The sequence below is a fragment of the Anopheles funestus genome, chromosome 2RL (assembly GCF_943734845.2).
Source record: "Anopheles funestus chromosome 2RL, idAnoFuneDA-416_04, whole genome shotgun sequence".
NCBI lineage: Eukaryota > Metazoa > Arthropoda > Insecta > Diptera > Culicidae > Anopheles > Anopheles funestus.
Window position 1 is genome coordinate 46275524 of NC_064598.1, and position 23095 is coordinate 46298618.

At 41.9% G+C, this 23095-nt stretch overlaps 4 protein-coding genes across 7 annotated transcripts; 2 read left to right on the plus strand and 2 right to left on the minus strand.

The window, feature by feature from the left end:
* Window positions 1-127: 127 nt before the first annotated feature.
* On the minus strand, window positions 128-6917 carry LOC125765468 (methionine-R-sulfoxide reductase B1). 2 transcript variants are annotated; one of them, XM_049430653.1, is made up of 3 exons: window positions 6484-6917; window positions 3299-3598; window positions 128-909 (listed from the first exon to the last, which is right to left on the minus strand). In XM_049430653.1, the coding sequence occupies exons 1-3, from the start codon at window positions 6719-6721 to the stop codon at window positions 719-721; spliced, it is 729 nt and encodes a 242-aa protein (XP_049286610.1). In that variant the 5' UTR covers window positions 6722-6917; the 3' UTR covers window positions 128-718. The 2 variants fall into 2 exon arrangements, with proteins under 2 accessions (XP_049286610.1, XP_049286611.1); XM_049430654.1 differs by having other exon boundaries at window positions 128-876; window positions 6484-6911.
* A 200-nt stretch (window positions 6918-7117) lies between these two features.
* On the plus strand, window positions 7118-11350 carry LOC125765418 (uncharacterized). 2 transcript variants are annotated; one of them, XM_049430548.1, is made up of 4 exons: window positions 7120-7994; window positions 8072-8344; window positions 8732-9860; window positions 9942-11350. In XM_049430548.1, the coding sequence occupies exons 1-4, from the start codon at window positions 7497-7499 to the stop codon at window positions 9995-9997; spliced, it is 1956 nt and encodes a 651-aa protein (XP_049286505.1). In that variant the 5' UTR covers window positions 7120-7496; the 3' UTR covers window positions 9998-11350. The 2 variants fall into 2 exon arrangements, with proteins under 2 accessions (XP_049286504.1, XP_049286505.1); XM_049430547.1 differs by having other exon boundaries at window positions 7118-7994; window positions 8072-9860.
* A 456-nt stretch (window positions 11351-11806) lies between these two features.
* On the plus strand, window positions 11807-14977 carry LOC125765442 (thiamine transporter 1-like). The gene is made up of 3 exons (XM_049430620.1): window positions 11807-12123; window positions 13123-13255; window positions 13328-14977. The coding sequence occupies exons 2-3, from the start codon at window positions 13130-13132 to the stop codon at window positions 14591-14593; spliced, it is 1392 nt and encodes a 463-aa protein (XP_049286577.1). The 5' UTR covers window positions 11807-12123; window positions 13123-13129; the 3' UTR covers window positions 14594-14977.
* Window positions 14969-22888, minus strand: LOC125765398 (protein kinase C-binding protein 1). Of its 2 annotated transcripts, XM_049430453.1 has the most exons (9): window positions 22688-22888; window positions 22512-22606; window positions 22188-22293; window positions 19848-21370; window positions 19536-19760; window positions 19049-19223; window positions 16964-18963; window positions 16036-16878; window positions 14969-15881 (listed from the first exon to the last, which is right to left on the minus strand). In XM_049430453.1, the coding sequence occupies exons 4-9, from the start codon at window positions 21276-21278 to the stop codon at window positions 15543-15545; spliced, it is 5013 nt and encodes a 1670-aa protein (XP_049286410.1). In that variant the 5' UTR covers window positions 21279-21370; window positions 22188-22293; window positions 22512-22606; window positions 22688-22888; the 3' UTR covers window positions 14969-15542. The 2 variants fall into 2 exon arrangements, with proteins under 2 accessions (XP_049286410.1, XP_049286409.1); XM_049430452.1 differs by lacking the exon at window positions 22512-22606.
* Window positions 22889-23095: the final 207 nt, after the last annotated feature.

A 23095-nucleotide genomic window follows, 5' to 3' on the forward strand; every position in this document is an offset into this window, starting at 1 on the left:
GCGTTCACATTTGAGCGCCGTCGTCCATTCCCAACATTTATCTTATCTCGCTTCCCGCATTCCCTGGTAAAGACAAGACAACATTATTCGCACAAACAATAGATTGATTGAGACTTTTGCAAAACAATTCTTGAGTACATTGTTTTCTGATATTTTTTTAAAACATCAGGTGCTTTATTTTTACCGGAAATGTTTTGTTATTTCACACATATTGTTTGCCCTTAAGACTTCACTTTTAACCTGCGCTCCTTATTTTATTCGTTATTCTCTTGATTCCTGCTATCACTACGCTATCGGAAGCATGCGTTCCTGACTCGTGAATGGAAACCAAATCAAACAGAATATTTTACGTTCAGCTTGCTTCGACGAATAAGTTGTGGACAAACTGGAGCACATTCAGGCGCTGGTTAAAATTAATCCATAGAACTAATCCATCAATAAATAGGCACCACTTCCCCTGCATATCATATTAGACGACATTGAAGAACGATATTATAGCTTTTACATATCAGCCTTCTGGCACAGTGCGATTCATCTTTGCTGCTTTGCTGTTTACAACGTGTCCTTTGCGTCCCTCTCCATGACACGAACCTCTCCAGATATCTCGTTAAAGATAGTGCAGCGTACCACAATCCTTCAAACTGTAGAGTCTGGAAAATTCGGGTCGCCATCTGGAACTACCGCAGCCCATTATCTCACAAACAACGGCCGAATTTACTTAGCTCGAACCATCTTTTCGTTCGGAACCGGCTGCCATAAATTCGATCGCGGCCGAATTGATACAGTAACGTTTACGGGTCGGTGCTGGACCATCCTCGAACACGTGACCCATGTGTGCATTGCATTTCGAGCATCGTACCTCCGTCCGCACGCGGCCTGGTTGTGTGATCAACAATAGGATATTACCCCCTTTTAGTGGTGGTGGTGTTTGTGGTACGGTGATGGATGGATGTGGGAATATGCAGTGTATGGCAAGGATTGGATGGAAAAGAAGTACAATGGTGGCATTTTTCACATCGCCAATCATCGGTTGGTGGATGCGAACAGGTGGCAGTGGTGTTCGTTTAGTTACAAAAAAGGAACCGGCAAGGATAACAATTTTTTCACAATTCAAATCCGTTTGTTCATTAAATGAGGCAACGCATACAATGTTGAGATTAAAGAGACACGAATATCATGAGTATTTTGAATTTACAAAATACAGTCAACGTACATTAGACATCGAATAAACCAAACATAAAACAAGGAATCCAATTATAATCGACAAATGAAAACAAAACAGAACATAAATGGAAATGGGGGAAAAAATACAAACAAAGAAAAAGAAATATTAACCCATTCGAACGATTCAGCCCAACAGAAAATAACCGAAATTTTGAAATGAATTTTAATAAATTTGACCCAATCGAAAACGATAGTACGAATGTTACGTTTATGATAGTGTGTATGATTTATGATCAGTTGTGTATATTTTTGTTAAACATGATCATGAACGATGTTGAGAGCAGTTTCAAATGATTTGTAGTGGTAGTTCGTGTATGAAAAAAGTAGACAAATGTTGATAACCATAGTAGATCGATTGCAGAAGTGAAGTACGCAATATATAAAGAGAAAGAGATAAAAAGGAAGAGAAGAGAGAACAAACATACTATTAGAACCATCACCGGAAACCTTCGTAACAGTACTGTTTACAATGAAAACCAAAGATGGCGCCCGCCAGGAAGCGAAACAATACGAAAAAATGTTTTTAAAACCATTGCTAGCGTGTGATGCCGAAATACACACAAAATTGCAAAAAAGCAAAGCTAATACATATTTTGTGTAAAACATTGATAAGCTTTAAAATATTAAAAGCGAGAGAACCAAACAACTAGAGCTAGGCGAAACTATAACAATCATACGGACGCAGAATCAGCTTGTGCTAATTTAGCTAAAAGAAAAGCGCACTCTAACCACACGTAAATGTAAAAATGAAAAACATAAAAAACAATAAAATATATCCATTTTATGTAATCTAACCAACGCAAGATGTAACAAAACCGAAATGGAATACCAACCGACATGGAAACTGAACAAAAAACAACAATTCATCAATCAAGCACTTTTAATCTAGACATATTAATGCTCGTGTAAAGAACAAAATGAATGAAGCGTGATCGGGCAGTGATGGGGAATATTACAAGCAGACGAATTTTCTCTTCCATTATCTTCCTTCACATTGTGATCAGTAGTGATTGGTGATTTTTTATTCAACTCAATTCTTAACATGTGACAGAATGAACCAGCATAACGAAGGTCAGTTATGTATATGTGTAAAGGTGGCCAATTTTAAATTGAAGATGAAGATGGTGATAATAGCTGAAGTGATGTGTATAACAAAGTGTTTGATTTTTTTTAAATTGAACAACTAAAGAACACAGAATAGAGAAAGAGGATAGAGAAGCAAAAATGGAATAGGTTGTTTTGGAAAGGGTTCAAATTTTCTGCAACGGAACGAATATCCACTCCACTGTCCATTGTATCGAGGTTATGGAAAAAAACACATTCTAAACATTATGTGACACATTTGATTAACATTAGGGTGTAATAAGGAGAATTGCATCGATAATAAGGGATGAATATTTAACAAGTTAATTTAACTTATAAGCAGCAATATATAACCATTATGTAAACGTATTATTCTAAAGGAATAAGGAAATATAAAATTAAATCTATAAAAAAACTGACCCACCGTTCATTGTGGGTGTTTCTTTATATCAGCAGTATCATTATAAGGACTCGCATTACTGAAACTATAAACCAGTTGTGCACTGTTATCCGTTGTGATGTTACAGCCATTTGTTAATCACAAACATTAATCACAGTTTAGTTTTGAATTTGGTTTATCGAGTTCTAGTCATGGTTTGTTTTAATTAATTAGTCACAATATGTTCAACATCGAGCCAAAATACGAAATATATAATTAAATTAAAATACTAAACTAAACTGGAAAATAAAACGAAACAAAAAGAGATTAAAAATAACGAAACATTTAAAACATGCCACAAACATTCGCGATATTTTTAAGTAACGAGTTTTAACTTTTGGATTTTAAATATTTTTTTCTTTAGACGGCTATTTATCTTTGTACAACATAACTAATTTCATAGCCACAAAAAAAACTACTTTACATAAATTAATATAAAAACAAAAACCATTGCTGTTAAAAATCATGAGCAGCGCGCATATAGCAGTCGCAAACCATCAGCGAACCATCAGTCCCAGGTTCGGGCCGTATAATGTGAGCTTCCACACTTACCGGGGATGCTTGGATCTTTGTGGAGTGTCACCTTGCCCTGATCGAGCACATCGTTAAATGCCGGCCAACCACAGCCAGAGTCGTATTTCGTTTCCGAGCTAAACAGTTCTTGACTGCACACGACACAGATGTAGGTACCCTTTTCGTAGAACTTATTGTACTTCCCGGTGAACGGACGTTCGGTTCCAGCTTCCTGTGTGACGTGGTACTGCAGTGGTGTCAGTTTTGCAACCAGTTCGTCTTTTTTCTCCATCGTTAATGGGGTTTGGTGTTGATCCGCTTCGTTGCTGGATGATTTTTCTTGAAAGAAGAAACCAAAACAAAAAATCATATTTAATATCTAATAAATTGATCTATTCTACTAAACACGATCGTTGCCTTGAATGCAAACTATGGCACTAGTACAAGCAAGAAAACATGTACGAACGTCGAAAAATAATGTGAAAAGTATGGTCATGGTCAATAGAGCTGCAATGTGCAGACCAGTGCAACACCGATTGCATCGATCCAACTCGATCAGGGTTTGGTTTAGCCGGAACTAAACGTAGTTATTCTTTTTTTTCATGTGTTTATTTTCGGTTCCATACAAACCCCAGCTATCGACAAGATTGATAATAGTGCTCGTTGTTCCATGCCATTGCTTCAGACACGTGTAAAATACATTCTTCAAACGAAATGGAAACACGATGATGGATCGATAGAAATTTTGCCCATTTTTTCTTCCAAACCAATGTGTAACTCATTTGGCAATACTAGTAATGTATACAATCAACCGGCGTATAATAAATAGATTTGTTTTAGCAATGAATTAACCTTAATCTATATTTAATGCATTATTTTCTACAACTCAACGTTGCATTGATACTACGTTGAATCATACTACGTGTCTATTCGCAACGTACTTCGTGCGGTTTTATCACTCTACTGAGTAACATAAAAATGTTATGAATCGTCCCCTTCTTCACGATTAGACCCCAATTCGCCAATTAGATAGTTTCTATCTATTAGCGCGTTAGTTTATATACACACCTCTACACAAACATACTCATCTTTTCTCGCCCTTTTCCCCACCTCAGCCTATCATTTTGTATTGACCCTCCAGTATTTGTCCACTTATAGGTCGTTCATAGTTCCGATGCCCAACCCTACTTTACACGATCGATGATACGCACCCTTCGATTGACCGGCCGTTAATCGGTCATAGCCTCAATTTGTAGAAACACACAGTGTTTTCGCTTCTGCAGAGCGTATCCATGGACACTTCCAGATACAACTAGAACTGCTTGGATCATAAAACAAATGTGTAAGACTTTTTCAATTTAAGACGAATTATAATTTTTATTGCATTTTTCGAAGACAATTATAATTTATATTGGATGACTCTTCTTTGCTTGCAGGATCAAACGAATGGATGGAACTCATCCAGTTCAAATTAATCACTTAATCATTTGTAGCATCGAAAAGCAAATTGTCCATCTATGCGATCCAACGCCCATAAACGTTAGCAAACATTAAGTGTTAAAATAAACAGCGTACATATTTCTACATCGTAACACACGTTTTTGAACACATTCCTAACGCCCCTCATTCGCACCTTTCATGCAACCTGTTCGCACAGTCGGTACAATTACGAATGGATAAACAATTTCTCCCAGCTGATGGGGCGACGGTGGCACATAATGCACGGAACACCTCCACCTCCGTTCGTCACACACTAACCCTGAATGAAAACGGGTGCATATATATGCATGTACACAAATCATGCGTGAAATGATCACAGTAACCAGCCCCCTGCTGACGACGCTTTATGTCTTCAGAGCGCCGCCAACCACCATGAGTACTAGATTACATTATTTTGCAGTCAAGTCCACTACAAACAGCAGCTTCTTTCCCCGGTGTCTACGATCTGTTTCACATACAAACCAAGCAGGTTGGTTCTTGCGCGCTTTCCTCATCTAGTGATCTTCCTGCGGTCAATGCAAAGTTATTTTTAGCAAGACGACGATATTACTTTCGACACACTTTTGAGCTGTGTTAGGTCGAAGAAAACGTTCACGTTCACGTTTTCTACCCTTAGTTTGATGGTCAAATGTTTAAACACATGCATAGATGCAAACAGGTGTACATTTAAATGTTTCACTAATGTTTCTCGGGCTTTTTTTAACAGAAAAATTAACTTTAATAAAGTACCTAGGTTTGGTTATTTCCCGAAAGATATCATTCACTGGATACGCATAGAAACCTACTTCGGCAACTTCGAATCACACGATAAGCACAATTATGGACACGTTTCGTTAACAATGTCGCTGTGGCGCACGATTGTTACTTTATATGGACGTACCACGATCTGCCGTGATCTGGTCACTACTAAAAAACGCTGGACAGTTGCCCTATACAATGATCGTTCGGGGGCTACTAGATCGAACGTCACCTCGATAGATTCCACGGATGCTAGAAGATGACGAACCGTGATATGGGGTGTGCGCACCCGTCCGTATATACACACACCTTGCGTGCGACTCTACGAATGGACCATGTGGTTGCGCATCCACTGATCATGAGTTTAAAAAGCCGTTGTGGACGGGGATGGTCAATTGTGGCGCACCCAGCAAGCAGGGTTAGCGAACTTGTAGAACCGTTCGGCAATAAGTTTCCCATTTTAAATCCGTTGCCGTATTTTTTGTCGCTGTGTCGAGATTTTATTACCGGTATAGGAGCCGTTGTTTAATCGTGCGATATAGACTGCACTGGTAGATTTTTCCACATTATACATATATTGAAAATAAAAGAATGCTATAAATTAAATTATATTATACATATATAAAACCAAATCCCACTAATATTTCGCATTCGCCTAGACAAACTCCCGGCCTAATGTACAAAAAATATATCACATTCAACTCTCCGACAAGGTTTGCCAATCCTGGAGTTCAGTATCACATAATAACAGATGAAGCACCTGTTTGTGAACGCTTGGAAGAAGAGCTCTGCTGATGCTGCTGATATGATAAGTTTTTTTGCTTAATCACAAGCACATTGTGTTTGCAACAGGTGCTACAGATAATAGATGCTTAAAGCAACCTTGTGTAATTAATGTGTCCTAATACATCAAAGATTATGTGCCGTCCCTTTCAATGGGTAACGCGCACTATTCACATTTCACCATATCACGAAACAGAACATACCTCTTTTCGAATTCCAGTCTAAATTCCTCGGAACCACACTTCCACTAGAACCCATCACTAAGCACCTACTTCCAGCCACACTTTGGAGTTGCTTGCGAAAGACGGCACCACCTGCAATACTTGCCAGCGAGAAATGTACCGTACCGTTTACTTTCGCTTTACGCAGGAACTCCCGAAAAAGGAACGTTTTGATGGTGACAGTCGCACGGCACACACCGGAACTAATAATTCCAACCATTTGTACGCAACGCGATGCTGCAGCTCTCAATGCGCGAGACAAAAACTTTCACCGTGAAAAACCGTAGCGTGAAAGGAAAAAAAACCGTGCGTGATATAACACAAAACCCTTCGATCAAATGCCGGGCGCTGTAGTGTGTTGATAAACAAACCGTATAATCGAACGCTGGCACAATTTGCCCCATGGATCGATGCGATAGTGTGCGCCACTGACAGACACATTTACGGAAGGTCATCCAAGGCAAGGACGAAGCCTATGGGACAATACTTACCTGCGGTTTTGCCACACAAAGACGATTTGGGTCTTTGTAAATGGCTCTTTAAACGGGCATAAAGATAGTACTACTCGCAACACTCAAACACTAATTATTCGATAAATAACCACCGCAGTAGGACAGGTTTTCCGGCAAAATTTTGCCGTGTTCGGGCAGCGAAACTGCTGATGTTTTGACAGCGCGATCAGCGAATGACTGCTCCGTTGACAGCGCTAAAGTGACATTTGCAGTTTGCGTTCAACAATTTTACCTTCGCAAACAATAGCAGCAAAGAAAAGGAAGAGAGGGAATCAATCAGCAAACACTTCCCTGTGGTGTTGGCGTATCAGTAAAATAATTGTGCGTCTAGTTTCAGTGATGATGATAATAAGCATCTCCTCATGAAGTAGTGGTAGCCAGTGGTCCAGAAACAGTGCGCTTCACAATCCTTGTTTACACAACAAACATAAGCAGCCTAGGAACGGATACCAGTCGGCAGCATCCGCAACAGGAACAGCAACAATGGTGGCACGTGCGGGGCGAAGCCGTTTCTTCGCCTGCCTTGGGCTGCTGATTGTAATGGTTGGCTTCGTCACGATGTTTCACAACTCTCAGCAGCAGCTGGACGAGCTGCGACAGCTGGGATTACGGTGCGAACAGCAGCAGAAATCCGTCCAGGCGCAGATGGAAGTGATCGTCGACCAGAAGCTGCGTCTGGAGAACTCGCTCGAGTCGGAACGCATGATAAACGAAGCCAATCGGAAGGAGTTGAAACAGAAAGCAAAGGAGGAAAAGGAAGAGCACAGCAAAACCTCGATGGAAGCCAACATACGTTATGCTTCCCTGCAGCAACAGTGCAATCTGGTCAAAAGCCAGCTCGGTGACCTTACGGAAGAGTGCAGCCGAAGCAGGAAACAACAATCGGAGGAGATCAATTCCCTTCGGCTGAAGGTGTCCGAGCTGCAGGGAAAGGTGCAACGGTACAAACAGGAATCGGCGAACGATGCGGAACATTTAAAGGTGAAACTTCCAGACGGAGGGACAATCTTTCCCAACGTGTGTAAGAAATCGATTTCATTGATATTCTTTTTTTTTAGGCCCAAATAGTACAATTAAAGAGTGACAAGCTCAACCTGGAGGCAACTTTACGCCGCCAACTCAGCGAGAAGGATCATGTGATCGAGAAAATGCGTGATCTTGCGACAAAAATGGAAAAGGAAAACGCACATTACCTCGAGCATTGCAAGTTACCAGCGGACCAGGTTCCGAAGCAGCATCACCGCTACCGAGACGTCCTGGAAGCGCTGTCTAGGGACGCTGCGTCTCAAGCGAATGCACCACCGGTGCACAATTTCAACGAGCAGCTATCCGTGAGTGATGACTTGTACCGCATACCGGTAGCATTAAGGGCCCGTTACTTTGCCACTCCGCCCAACTTTTTGAGTGACAGCTCCACCACGGTATCTTTCGGTCTATCGCCCTCAACCTTCTCTCCCTCTTTCGCCACTAACAAACGGTCCGGTGGTGGCGGCGGCATGATGGTCCCGCAAGCCTCCGAAGAGCAAGAAACGCGCGTCATTGCAAATCCGTTCGAGGTCGTACCGCGTGCGGATGCGAAGCGTAGCGAACGTCATAGCCCGGAAGCGGTGCCGAAGCCTCCCACGAAGACTAACCCCACTGACGGTGTCGTAGATGCCGGTTCCCCGTTACATCCGGCGCTCGATGGTGGTATCATTAATTCTGTGGAAAATTTTCAGATCATTCCCAAACCGCTGCCAGCGGTTGCAGCACTGGAAGGCGCACCGGCCAACAATGTGCTACAAGAGCCACATCTAATGAAGACTTCCACGTCCGTATCGACTGGCGGAAAGCGATCCTCGGATCGTAACCTGCAGCTTCCAATTTTGGCCGCACCGACCGTTCTGCCCGGTCCTTCGCTGGAACACTCAAGCAAGCGAACTAAAAACGCTGGTGACGGAGGTGGTGGAACGCTCTCCGGTAGTAGCAGCAGCAGCACAACTTCAACCACCACCAGGTCATCGGTGCGAAAAGCTGCGGGAGCGGCACCGAACCGCTCGGTAGCATCAGCGGCACGGAAACCACTGAGCAACCGGCACACGAAACAGGTGCCGGTTGGAATCGTTCCATTCCCCGACATCATGCCGGAGCTGGAACAAAACATTAGCGAAAACATTCTAGACAATCGATACGCCAATGTGGCCGCAGCAGCTGCTGCCGGATCGACAGGAGGTGCTCGTCCCATCGCAGATGCTGCCGGTGTTGCGGCCAACTCGGCTGCCATGTCGAAAAAAGCATCGGCTGATAAGCAACGCCGGCATGGTGGTGGCGCTGATTTGAACTTCCTGAACGGTGGCGGTGGAGCTAATGCTGCGGATGACAATGGTGCGCACGAAGTGCAGGACACGGAAATGAGAGCAAAGCGTCCCATGTTTGGAGCGCTGGACGGTGAGCGCGGGGCAGACAATGGCGTACCGGCAGGCGACGATGATCAGCTAGCTATGGGCAACGAAAACAATCTGAATGCGGCAGAGGAGGACACCAATTTGTACGATAACGTAAACGTTGCCGCTGCTGTCGGCCTTGGCAACAAGCCACAGTTCGGTGGTGGAGGTGATGACCGTCAGCACCATCTTGACTACAATGATGTGATGGTGCCGGGGCACGGTATCGGTCGGCATATCGGATCGAAACGACGGGAAGGGCTTCCCGCTGGCGGTGGAATTGATAGCAAGGGCGTCATCATAGATCGATTGGGCGATAAGCTTATCAACGAAATTGTCCACGATCACGGCAAAGAAGGAGATAATTATCCAAACGAAATGGAAGATTTACATCTAGTGGGAAACGAAGCTGAAGAAGAGGATGGTAAGTGCTCGCACGTTCGTGCGCCGTCGATCCACGGAATGGAGACGTTATTGTTCTGTTTTTTCCCCCCATCTTTTTTAGTGAGCGATTACGATGATCCAACGGCACTGAAGCAAGGACACGCCGAACGCAACTAGAAGTGTTCAATGTTATTAGCAGAAGGTCCGTTTATCTGAACATCACCAATCGAAAATGACTGACGTGAAAGTTTGCGAGCTGACAGAACTGAACCATTAAAACTTGCTTAGCACAATAAGCATGCGGTAAGACTTAAGGTCATACGTGGCACAGGATTATTTCATTGATCATCAAACCACCAACCATTTTATAAATAGTTCCGACGAAAACTGTACTGCAACAAAGCGTACACGCTGATTGATGAGGGAAAAGCTTCGAATTCAAACTTCAAACTCGCTGCAAAACAGAAGTGATGGATAAAGAACAAATTCATAAGATCGCTCGAAACGTCCACTAGGGTAGCTATTTCCATTTCTACATTTTCGTTGTACTTGTTAAAAGTTTCGCACCTGCATTAGATGTAATTGGTTCCTTTATCATGACACTTATCTGGCGCAGAATTTTGCCTTCTCCTTTGTTTTTGATTGTTAACCACTCATAACATTAATGATGCAAAGAGAGAATGAATGCAGAATTTCTCGCCAGCATGGTGGTGGTGGTGTTAGCGAAAAGACTTAATTGGGCTCAACAGCCAAACGAAACAAAAATCTCGACAAAACCGCAACCACCGTATTGGTCTTGTATCCATCGATCTCTCTATAAGCTTTCTTAATGTTGATTCTATTTCTTTAAGTTTTCACGCATTCTGTTGATTTTGTCTTTGTTATCTATGCTAGCGTTGCCTTGAACAAATTGCCATATTTGTTACTTTTATTTATTTTTAACGAATTTTACATCCTTCACCGATATGCGGCTATCAAGTGGTTACGGTTCATTTATTGGAATTTTGATACTCAAACAGAACGAAAGGGTTACACTTAAATATGACGGAGTTTAAAAAAAACTATTACGGCGCTGTTACGTTTATCATCACTTCTACTCTGTCTTTAAGTTTACCACAACGGACAAAGTTACTCAGGCGCGAAGGGAAAACGGCCACAAAAATCATACTTAACTGAACAAAGGAAGTTTAGAAACCGAACAAAAACTCAGCTTATATGCCCTCTTCTCTGTCGTTTGTGTTAGTGGAAGCGCTCTAAAGTGAGCGAAAAACATTTGTTAGTCTGTAAGTAAGTCGAATCGAAATATGTATATTATGTGATGTGAGGTTTTTTTTTTGTTCCCCGCGGGTGCAAGCAAAGCACAAGAGACAAACCGTGTTTTTTTCTGTTTTAACCAGATGTACTGGATTCGAGAGTTCTTAGCTGCGTAGTTTGTAAGACAGAAAACGCAAGTATATGTAGTATTCAAACGTACTGGGTGAGTTGTAACAAAACAACATGGAGGTAATAAAAATGTATTCCTTAAAAACATCTATGGCATCTGTGGCCACTTGTTATCCTAGCGGTAAACAAACCAATGCTGTGAAATAATCTGTTATTGATAATTCTCCCATGTCTATCGTATGGTCAATGCTGAAAACTGATAAATCGCTCCATCGATGCTCAAGCTTTTCGCGTTGAACAATCACAATGACCGCGGTCGGGAAAACAGTTTGATAGAAGAATGTAGAGAGCGTTAAAACCACGCGTTATCAGCGTTTCTCTCAACGTGCGAATCTCTTTCTCTCGCGATTAGCAATCGCACTAGCAGCATTGAACAGAACAGGGAACGTAAACAAACATTTTACAGCCTATGTGCACGTGTGTATCTGCCTCGACGGCGTGCTTCAAAGGGATGACATTGTGTTTTTTTCTTCGTTAATTTCCTTTCGCTCTCCCCACAAACACGCGGGCCGATGCATTCTCGCCATACATAACGAACTGTCAAACACCGTGTGGGGTGTCGCACGTTCGTAACTTATTCCGAATGACGATGGTCATCATCATCATCAGCTGATGCGTGCGAGGGAACTCTGTTCGGTGTATCTTTTATCAGGCTGAGTAGGACCAAGCAGAAGCATTAGTACCGTACCCGGTTTCAGTTGCATCAGACGAGTGTGCTCTCACCGTTCACAAACACCCGATTGTGTTGTGTGCAGTTCCAGTAAAAGCTCCTTGAGGAGTTCGAAGGAACGAGTGCATCGGTTCTGTACCTCATATTTTGTCCCTGCTGCATAAAGTGTCTTGGATTCATCGATTGCATGGTAAGCAATTTTCAAAAAAATGCATATTTCATGGTTCTTTTATGTCGGTCCATTTAAAGTTGCCATTGTCTGCTAATCGGTTCACCCGATCACACCTGCAACAATGTAGAGGGATGATAAGGTGTTATTTTCATCTTTATACTGTTCTTCGCTACAAGAATTACCTTCACAAATATGGTGTACACATCGGATCAAAGCAACCGATGCAATAGCACCGCGATTAGCAGCAATGAATGTCATTGCATCGGAATAAACAAAAGCATTCAACAGATGCAAGTAAAAGATTTGCCAAAAACCGGCACATGAATGTTTTTTTTAACCAAAGTACAAATATTTCCATGAAACTAGCTTCAAATCTATTTGCATTGCAAGAAGTTTCCGATACGTGACGGTTCTCTCTTCAACGAATATTGCAAATACCTCTGTCGGAGAGAAAAATCGCTTTGATTCAAATCAATCACTGCTTGCTTGATTCAATTTAAACGCTGCTTGAAACAATAGCAGCATCGGACCTCGTAGTTATTATATAATAGTAGAAGCAAATGGAAAAAAAACTCAATAGGAAAAAAGCGATAATTTCTGGAAAGGAAAAACAATTTAGCATTCTACTTGTTATCCTGGCGAATTAATCATTAATAAAGTATCTTTTTTATAAAAAAAATGATAAGCCTTTTAAATAAGGCTATTAAAATTTATATCTTGTTAATCACCTAATGCATAAACCCAATCGTATCGATCGAAAATTATTAACATTGAACACCGATAACATCGGTAATAAATTGTTATTTTTTCTGATTAAATCTTTTTGATAAGATAATGCTGTTAAGCCCCGGATAAGCTAACAATCAATAGGCAATTATGTCATTATCATATGATTTTAAGTATTACATTGTTGCAACAGAAAGTCTCAACTACTGAAAATTTATCGAGAAATCCTTTCAAGAAATGTCCGCAAAGTTAATTCATATTTCACTTGTTTGCTTCACCTTTCCCGCGTAGATCGAGGATGCAACAATGGCTAAAGATTTCGTTGCTAGTTTGCACATTTGGATTTCTGAAAGAGATACGACCCAGCGAACCGTTCATCGTTGATTATCTTGCAGGACCATGGCGCAATCTAACGATGGATCAGGTACGGCCAAACCGCAGCAATGCGTATAAAGAAATGTTCCTCACTTTTCCATTATACATACCTTCCCAACAGATCATACAGGAAGCGTTCCCGATCGGTACTTACTCCTATCTAGCTCAGCTTGCCGTCATCTTCCTGGTAACCGATTTTCTACGCTACAAACCGATCATCATCGTAAACGGGGCAGCCGGCATCATCGTGTGGAGCATGCTAACCTGGACCACATCGCTGAATGCGCTCAAGGTGCTAGAAATATTCTACGGCACGTATTGTGCAGCCGAGGTAGCATACTTCAGCTACATCTACGCCAAAGTTGACCGAGAACATTATCAAAAAGTGACCTCCCATACACGGGCAGCCATTTACAGTGGTCGTTTCTTTGCCGCCAGCTTGGCCCAACTGCTGGTGTATTTCGAGGCTATGGATTATCGTCAGCTTAATTATCTGTCACTAGCAGCACAGATCAGTGCTACGGTATGGGCGCTCTTTCTACCATCCGTTCCCACCAGCATGTATTTCCATCGACGGACGTTATCCGACGCGGGACCAGATTCTCCCCCAGTACAATGCACCATGACAGACAGGGAAACAAAGATGGTGGACGGCAGTGAAGAAGATCGTTCGGATGATAGTAAACCACCGATTGTGCCTACAGCAGCACGTCCAGTGCAATCGTCTTTCCGATCCCGTCTGAACGAAGCCTTCGTCCTGCTTTGGACACATTTCCGTATTTCGTTTACCAATCGCAGTGTGCTCCAGTGGAGCATATGGTACGCACTGGCGATGGCCGGATATATCCAAATTCTCGCCTACGTGCAAGCGCTCTGGAGCTCCATTGATGAAACGCAACCCGCCGTGTGGAATGGTGCTGTGGAAGCTGCCGTAACCCTACTCGGTGCTATCGTATCACTGCTGGCTGGATATTTGCACAGCGGTTTCCTGAAACCACGCACGAGCCTTCTCTCGCTCGCATTGCTTTCGTTTGCTGCGGGCGGGGCAATGCTGCTGGCCACTAATACCGGCAATTTGATTGTATCCTACAGCGGTTACATGATTTTCTGTGTGCTGTACGCGTTTGCCATCACCGTGGTAAGCGCAGAAATTGCTAAAAACATTTCAGACGATTGCTTTGGGCTAGTGTTTGGTTTCAACACGCTTGTAGCATTATCGCTGCAAACGTTGCTCACGTTTTCGGTGACTGATTCTGATGGTTGGTTTGCGCTGGATGTATTCGGTCAGTTTACTGTTTTCAGTTGCTACTTCCTGGTACTTGGTGGCATTTATACAGCGTTTCTGGTAGCTGAGATCATTGGAAGCGTAATCCGACGTTCTAGATGATAGTCCTATTCGCTAGACCAGCACACCTAATGAGGCTGAAGAAATGTAACAATTAGTACAAATTAGTTATCGAACCATTTGCGGATGAACATCTCGCGAATACGTACGGCAATGTATACCAATACAAAGGAACATTTATTGGGAGGAAAATTTTATAAGACCGCCGACTACAGCCGCCGTGATTTAGCCGCTACACACAGACACTTGCGTAACGGCTGTTCTCATCTCTTTCGAAGAGATGTACCTACACTTATCAATAGTTGGTTAGCGATATGGTGTCATATATCGCCTTCGGAAGTCTTCTCTGTACGCTATTAGTGTCCCCATAGACAGGAGTCCAGACAACTTTTGGATGAATAAACACAAAAAACGTACTCATAATTAGCTGCAATGTATTAACTGTTAAGAGGTTTAAAAGTATCGTAATTAAATGCATAATTTATAAAAAAAGAACTTTTATACAAATGTCTACACCTATACTTTGACCGTTTCATTGCATCCATTGATATTATGGTCAGTTTATTCCTTAATTCAACTTCTATTTTAAAAAAATATCAAATATCTTTTTATAGTTATATGATTTATGCAATAGTATCAGCTTCCTATCTGGATTTTAATATTATCATAATAAATTGATTCAACCAACTAAGATTCCATATAAATGTTTGCAACGTGCAAATGTTGGCGATTTTTTACTGCGCCCAATCAACTTATTAAAGCATTTAAAATATATGTATATACAGCATATTCGTAATGTACAGATAATTTCATAGAAGCTTATAAAAAATATTTTTAAATAATGGGAAAATCTGGATAATGCTACTCTTATAAATATAATTGTTGTTTGAGTTAATATTACTACGTGTTTAGTAATATAAGATTTAGTTGGCCAATATTATCATTGCAAAATTGAACTATATTAGCGCGTTCGTCTATCGCGAACGTATAATTATTGTTGATGTCGCATGTATGTTGTGGACGAAGGTTGTATGGGTTTTGCTTGCTGCACAATGGAAGTAATAGTTAGGTGATGCCTTTGCCCTTTTTGTGTACCAGCTCTACCTCCTGATGAGCTGAATGTTGTACCCGAATGCATTTGACGATTAGCGGTCGGATGTAACATAGCCATGTTATTCCAAGCACTAGACGCCACAGGACTGCTACCGACTACTTCATCAGAGGTTGTTGTAGCAGTTGCATATGCAGAAGATGGTATCTTCATGGCATTAGTTGTCGATGTTTGATATGGTGACGGCATGATGTCGCTTGCTTTTTTTTGTACGTATACCTGCGAAAAGGGGGAAAAAGTAGTTAGCACAAACACGTTAATATGATGTTTCATTAATTATTCTTTTTTTTTTTGTTCAAAGAATCCACAAAAAGGAATGTGGATAAAAACATTTTATATTGATATAAAGAGAAAATCACAATAGTTGACCAACCTGGTTAGGACTAACCGCTTTCTGATGATTTGGCAGGTTAGCTTTGTCACGTGCGATATTCTTTTTCTGCATCTGCAGCTGTTGTTGAACCGTATTCAGAGTTGATGTAGTATTGCTTCCATTCTGCGTAGAATGTTGAGACATTTTGATGATAATACTGTCCCTTCCGTGCACAGGCTGTACGGCAGGTGTTTTGAAACCAGTTATCGCGCTGGACATACAGTGAACCGGGGTCGGCAACGGAGTGCTTGTTGGAGGTATTTCATACTGCGGTACGAATCGATTTGCCGGGGATCTCTTGGTTACGTTGCTATTGTCCCCGCTACCGAACGTAGATACCCCGGACATAGTCAATGCCGAACGGCCACGCATAGCAGCGTTGTTGTCGGGTTGCGATGAGCTTGTGAAGGTCGGAGTCGAAAAACTGGGTTGTAGGATCGAATTAATGCCTGGTGCGCTATGTGTTTTCTGATGCTCTGGCCAATGTATAAGTTGACACTTCTCGCTACAATAGGCAGTGTTCCAACAGCAATAATAGCTAGCCTCCTTGTAACACTTCTTGCACCATTGCTTCATTTTCGCGTCATGCACCGCACGCTCCTTCTCTCCAATTAATTGCAGTCGCTGTTTCTTCAGTGATCGGTCCTTCTCCTGCCCAAAAGCGATACGTAAATCCGCCATTTTACGCTCAAACTCCTGTTGCATTGTTTGTTTCTCTTGCCTCCATAACTCATTTTGTCGCTCTAGGTTTAATTTGAGCGTAGCCAGCTCAGCCAACGACGACCCTTTTCCAGACATTTCTTTCAGCATATCTTCCATCACCATCCGGATGTGGTCCACCACCTGTAACATTTATCAAATCAAAAATTAGCATACGTTTGTCAATATTACTACTAGGATACGCTTTTTTAAAATAATTTATAATTACCCTATTCGAGCTATCATCAAATATCTGCATAGAGTTGTTCAAATCGATGGTGCTATCGGAGGGAGGCGGATGCCTTTCCGGAGGCTTCGGTGCAAGTGGTGGAGGGAGCTGATGGTTTTTATTCATCGTCCATTCTTGACATGGTATAGGTGATGTTATCGCTTCTTCAACAATCATAACATCATCCTCCTGATCATTTAAAACGGTACCCAAACACACATCAACTTGATTGTCGGCAGTTGGAATCATCGAAAGCTCCTCAGATGGTGCAACGAGTTCTTTCGGTATGGAAACTAGTGCACTCTTGCTGTTTCCTAATGTACCAGAAGGCAACACTGGTTTAGCTCCCGCACCTCCAGGAAATGACTTCCTTGCCGTCTGTTTGCTAGGCACAATCGGAATAGGAGCCGAATTCGTGTCACCTTTGGTCATTTCAGTTTTGCCGACTGCACTAATCTCCATAGCTACAGGTCGTGTAGCTAGCAATGATTCCGAACTGCCGACAGATGCGGTCTGCTCCCTTGCCGCGACCAAGGTACAATTATTATTGTCGTGCGCTATTGCAATAACCTCAGGTACTGTGACAATTTCTTCTTTAACAGATACCTCTTGGTTAATATCAAAGCTAGCATTCGCGTCCTGAGTAACATTCACCGTGACAGTCGCTGAAGGTGGTGAAGGTCTATCTTCTGCAGGGTCACTTGCTGGAACGACAGCAGGAACCACCGCAGCAACTGGCGCCGACACCAACTCCTTTTGCGGTGAAGGTTTTTCTACGGGGACGGTTACAGCGACAAGCTCAGCAGTATGTTTTTGTGGCTCTTTAGCCTTAGCAGCACATGTCGTTGTTAAATTTACTTCGGGCATTGTACTCTTTTTCACCGATGTAATGGAAGTTGGCTTTTCCGCAGTTGGTTCTTCATCATGCTTGTTCATATTTGTTATATCTATCTGTTTATCCGTCTCTGTAACATTGGTTGGTGCGATGGGAGGATTCGTTTTAGAGGCAGCGGTCAATAATATGGTTTTATCAATCGTTGATTTGCGACGCTTGGAAAGTGGTTCTGTTTCCCACGATTGTGAGCCACGTCGAAGTAACAGCGATAGATTTTTTGGATTACAATCGGAGCTTTTAGAATCTTCTATCTTGTCGTCAGTCGTTCTGTCAGACGATTGATTACGTTCGATCGTTTTATCGGCTTTATCTTCGCTTGGCGTGAGGGAAACATTAGGCACATTCGTGACTTCCTGTGAACATTCGATACGTGGTAGCGGTTGTTCACTTACTTCGTCTGCATCCCTCAAGATCCGCGACATGCGCCGTGTCATTCGCTTACGAGGGGGACTGATTGGCGTACCCTTCTTCGCCGGTTCTTTGTTAACGAGAGTTGCACTTTTGTCCAATTCCAATCTGACTTTATTTTTTGGAAGAGTCTGTACTTCATCGTTAGTAGATGAAGCAACGGCAACCATCTCACCTTCACTTCTTTTGATCGTAACTTTCACTTTTTTCAGGTATGCACCCGGAAGCATTGTACGTTGCTGTTCCTCATGCCGCAAAGGATCTACCAATTCCATAAATGGACCATAATTGAAGATGGTGAATTGTTCTCGCAATCGGGTAATATGATGCTCTATGTCTTTCACACTATTTGCAAAAGATGATGTTAGTTTACTCTTCACATTCTTCGAAGGATTAGGATCTTGCTGGGAGTAAAGAAAACAATCTTTCACCGGCAACCAGGATCGATCGTGTGTAGCAAAGAAACGTACATATGCTTGATTGTTGTTGTTAATCATATACAGTTTGCCGGGCCAATACGGATATCCTTTCAGTTTAGCCCACACTAATAGGTGTGGTTTCGAACATGGTTCTTTAAACCAATGTTCAGACTGTGTGTTAGCGTGTATATAGCACTCATGACAAGGCTCTATTTCTTCTATCTCGTGTTTAGATTTTTTCTGCATAGCCCGGGCATGTTTCAACAGTAATATTTTATCTGCCGAAGAATAGTACAATAAAAATCGTTTCAGATTTATTTAATCTGGTTTAAATATCAACAAACCTATATAGTATACACTTACCAGGATATATGGACATGTTGTGCACTATCCAACTCATATCTGATAAAAACTCTTCCGGAGCTTTGTATGCTCTCTGTGCCAAATTTTTCTTTAACACGAACAGGTCCATATGGCGGGTGATGTATTTATCGTAGTGAGGCATAATCGATTTATCGATAGGATTAAACATTTCATTCTGTAATATAAAATTAAAGGAATTAGAATGAAATGGGGTATGCTTGCTTACAAAAGATATGCTCTAAATATGAAAACTTTACTTAGGATTCAATTAATCATAGTTGTTAGTCCTATTTAGGATCCTATTTAGAGTCCTATTTAGAGCTCAATCACATTCATTACAATAGTATTAAAACAGACGTTTGCCTAAACTGAACAAAGCAACCCATGCCAATAACCCTGGCCCTCAAGAGCGTATAAAACTTAGTTTTATCATATACCAAAACAGTACACTAGCCATGTAAATTTATTCTTATTATACCCAACTTACCCATTCTGGATGCATAGTTATTATATCTAGCACATATCCCAGACACTTAGACATGGACTCGATATCCGCGCGTACATTCTGCGTCGTTTTACATTCGGGACAGCTCCAGTTCGGATCATCAACCGAATAGCGTACGCAATCACTGTGATAACTTCTGATGCACTTGCAGCAACCCAAATCTGGGTCGCTTTTTTTGCAACGCCAACAAAAACGATCCCATCCAGGCTAAGAAAATAAAAAAAGAGAAATGATTTAGATTAGCAAATTACATATACCAAAGGCAATGTGTGCGCACAATGTTACACTGCTCACCTTCGGTGGATTTGCTGGGAACGATGGTTCGTTAATGTTATTCTGTTCGTAACTGAGGTTCAAACTCGTAAAGAAATCCGTACTATCATCCTTCGTGTTACTAGAATATTCATTGGTATTTTTTTGCAAGGAACAGTCTAGTTTAGCAGACGAGCGTCCTTTTCTACCTTTAGCCACTGGTGAATCGACAACTATATTGTCTAGCCTGTAAGATGAATCAGTCGCCAATCCTTTGCCGTCCATAGCATTCGAATGAATCGTTGATTGTCTTCGAAGCCGTTTACGTGATTGCAATTGCGTTGTCGTCCCAGCTACCGATGAATCCACATTTACCGATTCTACATCAGCTGAACCATCCGAATGACGCTTCCGCAATTTACCTTTACTGGAAGTGTCAGCGATGAACTCGGTCAAAATTTTCGATCTTGATTGCATCAATTGAAGCGACTTTATTTCACGAGATGGCTTACTAATCACCTCTTCGCCTGCCACTTTGCTAGAGCTTGCCGCATCCGTACCAGTAGATCGATCCGTATCTTCAAGAGATTCTGTAGTAATTCCTTCAAAGTCTGGTGACGTGTTTTCACCGGAAGCTGTAACAACGCTGTCAATATGCTCTTTCTTGGTCGGTATATTGTCGGGCGATGTTTGCGATGATGGTGAATTGTATCGCATGTTTGGAACGGAATATACATCTGTCAGACCTGTTCTGTAATTGCATGTTTTAGAAGGATGTACATGACCGACTGGTACAAAAATGGTAGTGCTGCTTGCTGAGGGCAAGGAAGTGGGAATTACAGCCGCCGTTGATATTACTTTTGCCTGCCAATTGGCTGATGTATTCCGGTTTAGGCTGTTTCCATCCGACAATGGGACTGTCGTATACGAAGGAACAACAGCTTGCTGCCCATTGATGCCATCGGTTTCCGGTGTTGTAGGAACTGTGACTCGACGATTTGTCGAGGGCCGTCTTATCAACAAACTTTGCTTTACTGGCCCCAACTGTCCACCGGCCGCCAAAGGTTGACCATTACGATCTTCTCCCGTCACTTTCACACGCATCTCTCCGGTGTCAACGGTACCTGTGCTGTGAGTGATCGTGATGGTTGGTAGGGCAAGGTTTTTAACAATGCTCTTCTGTCTTATGGGTACAGTTGTCACTGAAGTAGATGAGCCAGCATGGGAACCGTTCGTCAAATTATCTGCATTGGAATCGATTAGGGATACGTTTTGAACCCCGGGTACAGATTGCCTCTGCACACCAGATTGCGTTTTTGGCGGAAGAACGTTAACGATTCTACTCCTGTCAATCAAGAGCTTTATACCACCCGTTGATGGTACCGATGTCACAGGATTCGGAGTTATTGAGACGGACGACAGCGGTGATGCAGCAGCTGCAACTACTTTCTTTTTACCACTTCCGGAAGACATGCCCAGCGGAATGAATGTCCGGTAAGGAAAACTATATGACTATGAATACGTATGTCGCAAGACAGAGTTGCTTTCTTCGTTTTACTTCTTTCCTGAAAGCAAGCAAAATAATTTCTAATTAAAATTTTATCACATTACCATACATCATTCAATTTAACTTATAATTGCATTAACTATGCATTGACATATTTATCCAAACTCTTCTAATTTATCGCAACATCCGATTTCGTTATTGGCCTTTACTGGTTAACATGTTCAGCGCCAACGCCAATATTCTTATATTACAACTATGTTCTTTAACATAATATACTGGTATGTGTTTAAACAAAACTCAAATAAGCAAGGATTTTCTCTGTGAGCTTGGGAACTGAAGTAAAATGTATGCGTTAATCATTTTTTACACAGTATTACAGTCTGCGTACGTGCCAATTAAGCACGCTCGTACAAATTTTAATTGAATACAACTAGATATATATCAGCTATGCAACACTGAAGGAGTGGATATTTATAATACAGTCTAATATTCTCGATAATAACTTTGTAATCACGTTGGAAATGCGCTGAAAGTATGCACTATATAAGCACATCACAAAAAGAAGAACATTCGATCACGAAGAACTATCATTTTAAGTACAGCTAAGAAGAATAGAATAAGAAAACTTTCCAATTAATGCAACACACCATACTACTGTGCGAAACCTATCAGAATCTCTACATTGCCATAATGGCTGAGTTAGATATGAAATGCAGCACGAAAAAAAGGTTAACTGTTGCTTCGATCCTGCCGAATATGGAGCGTGTAATTTACTCATCTTCCAAGAAATACGACGAATCTCTTGCTGTACCTAGTTACACCTGCATGAAGTTCGATCATCTTTCTAAAAACGATCCTCACTCATACACACTCACCCAAGCTACACGCTTCTATAGAAATGCAGGATGGTACCGAAATGGCAGAAAGTGGGCCGTGACTGCTGGTACTGGTCTGCGAATTCTGTTCCGCGCTCGGGATAACCTAAAAGAAAGGAAAATGAAATTGAAGATAATTTCAGTGTTTGACATCATTACGAATACGTTTTCCAGCCTTTCAGCAGTCAATTATTACAACAATTAGAGGAGGCTCAGATATGACCAGCCTGGCATGATGTTTCGCGTAGAATCTACCGTTCCGGAACGTTTGCTAGAAAATTGAACATTTCGTTCCAATAAATACTCATGGTGAATAATCCGCACCTAGGGTGTAGAAGTGGCTTGCCATCGTAGGACGACGCCAGAAACAGAAATTTCCTTCTAATTATCACCATCAGCCTCGGGTATTGGCAAACCTACTGTATATTTCGGGAAGATAATGAAATCTGGTTCGCTAAACAGACGAACAGACAGACGTCTATGAAAATCGGTATATCTACCTTCACGACGAAACCTTCCGGCCCGGTTCCTCTGGTTTCTGGATTCCGCCGGCAACTAAAATACACGAATTCACCGAAAACGTAAGCAATACAGCCTTCAACCTCCGCACACTAATAGCGATGCACGTCGAATAAGGTGAAATAATGCGATATGTTCGGCTTTATCCATCTAACTACGCCGCGTTGTGCTAGTGTCAGTGCTATAGCATTTTCACTAGAAAAGCAACCCTTGCAAACCCATAAGCGAAGCACAATTGAGCGTTTCTTTCGCTCTCGTGTGTGCGTGAAGTCCGCGTTGTAGATGCAAATGTGGTGGTTCTGTTTTGACATTTCCTTGACAACGTACAGGTTCGCATGTGTGGCGGCGCGCAGGAATTAGCAAAAAATACCTTGATCTCGTATACCTTC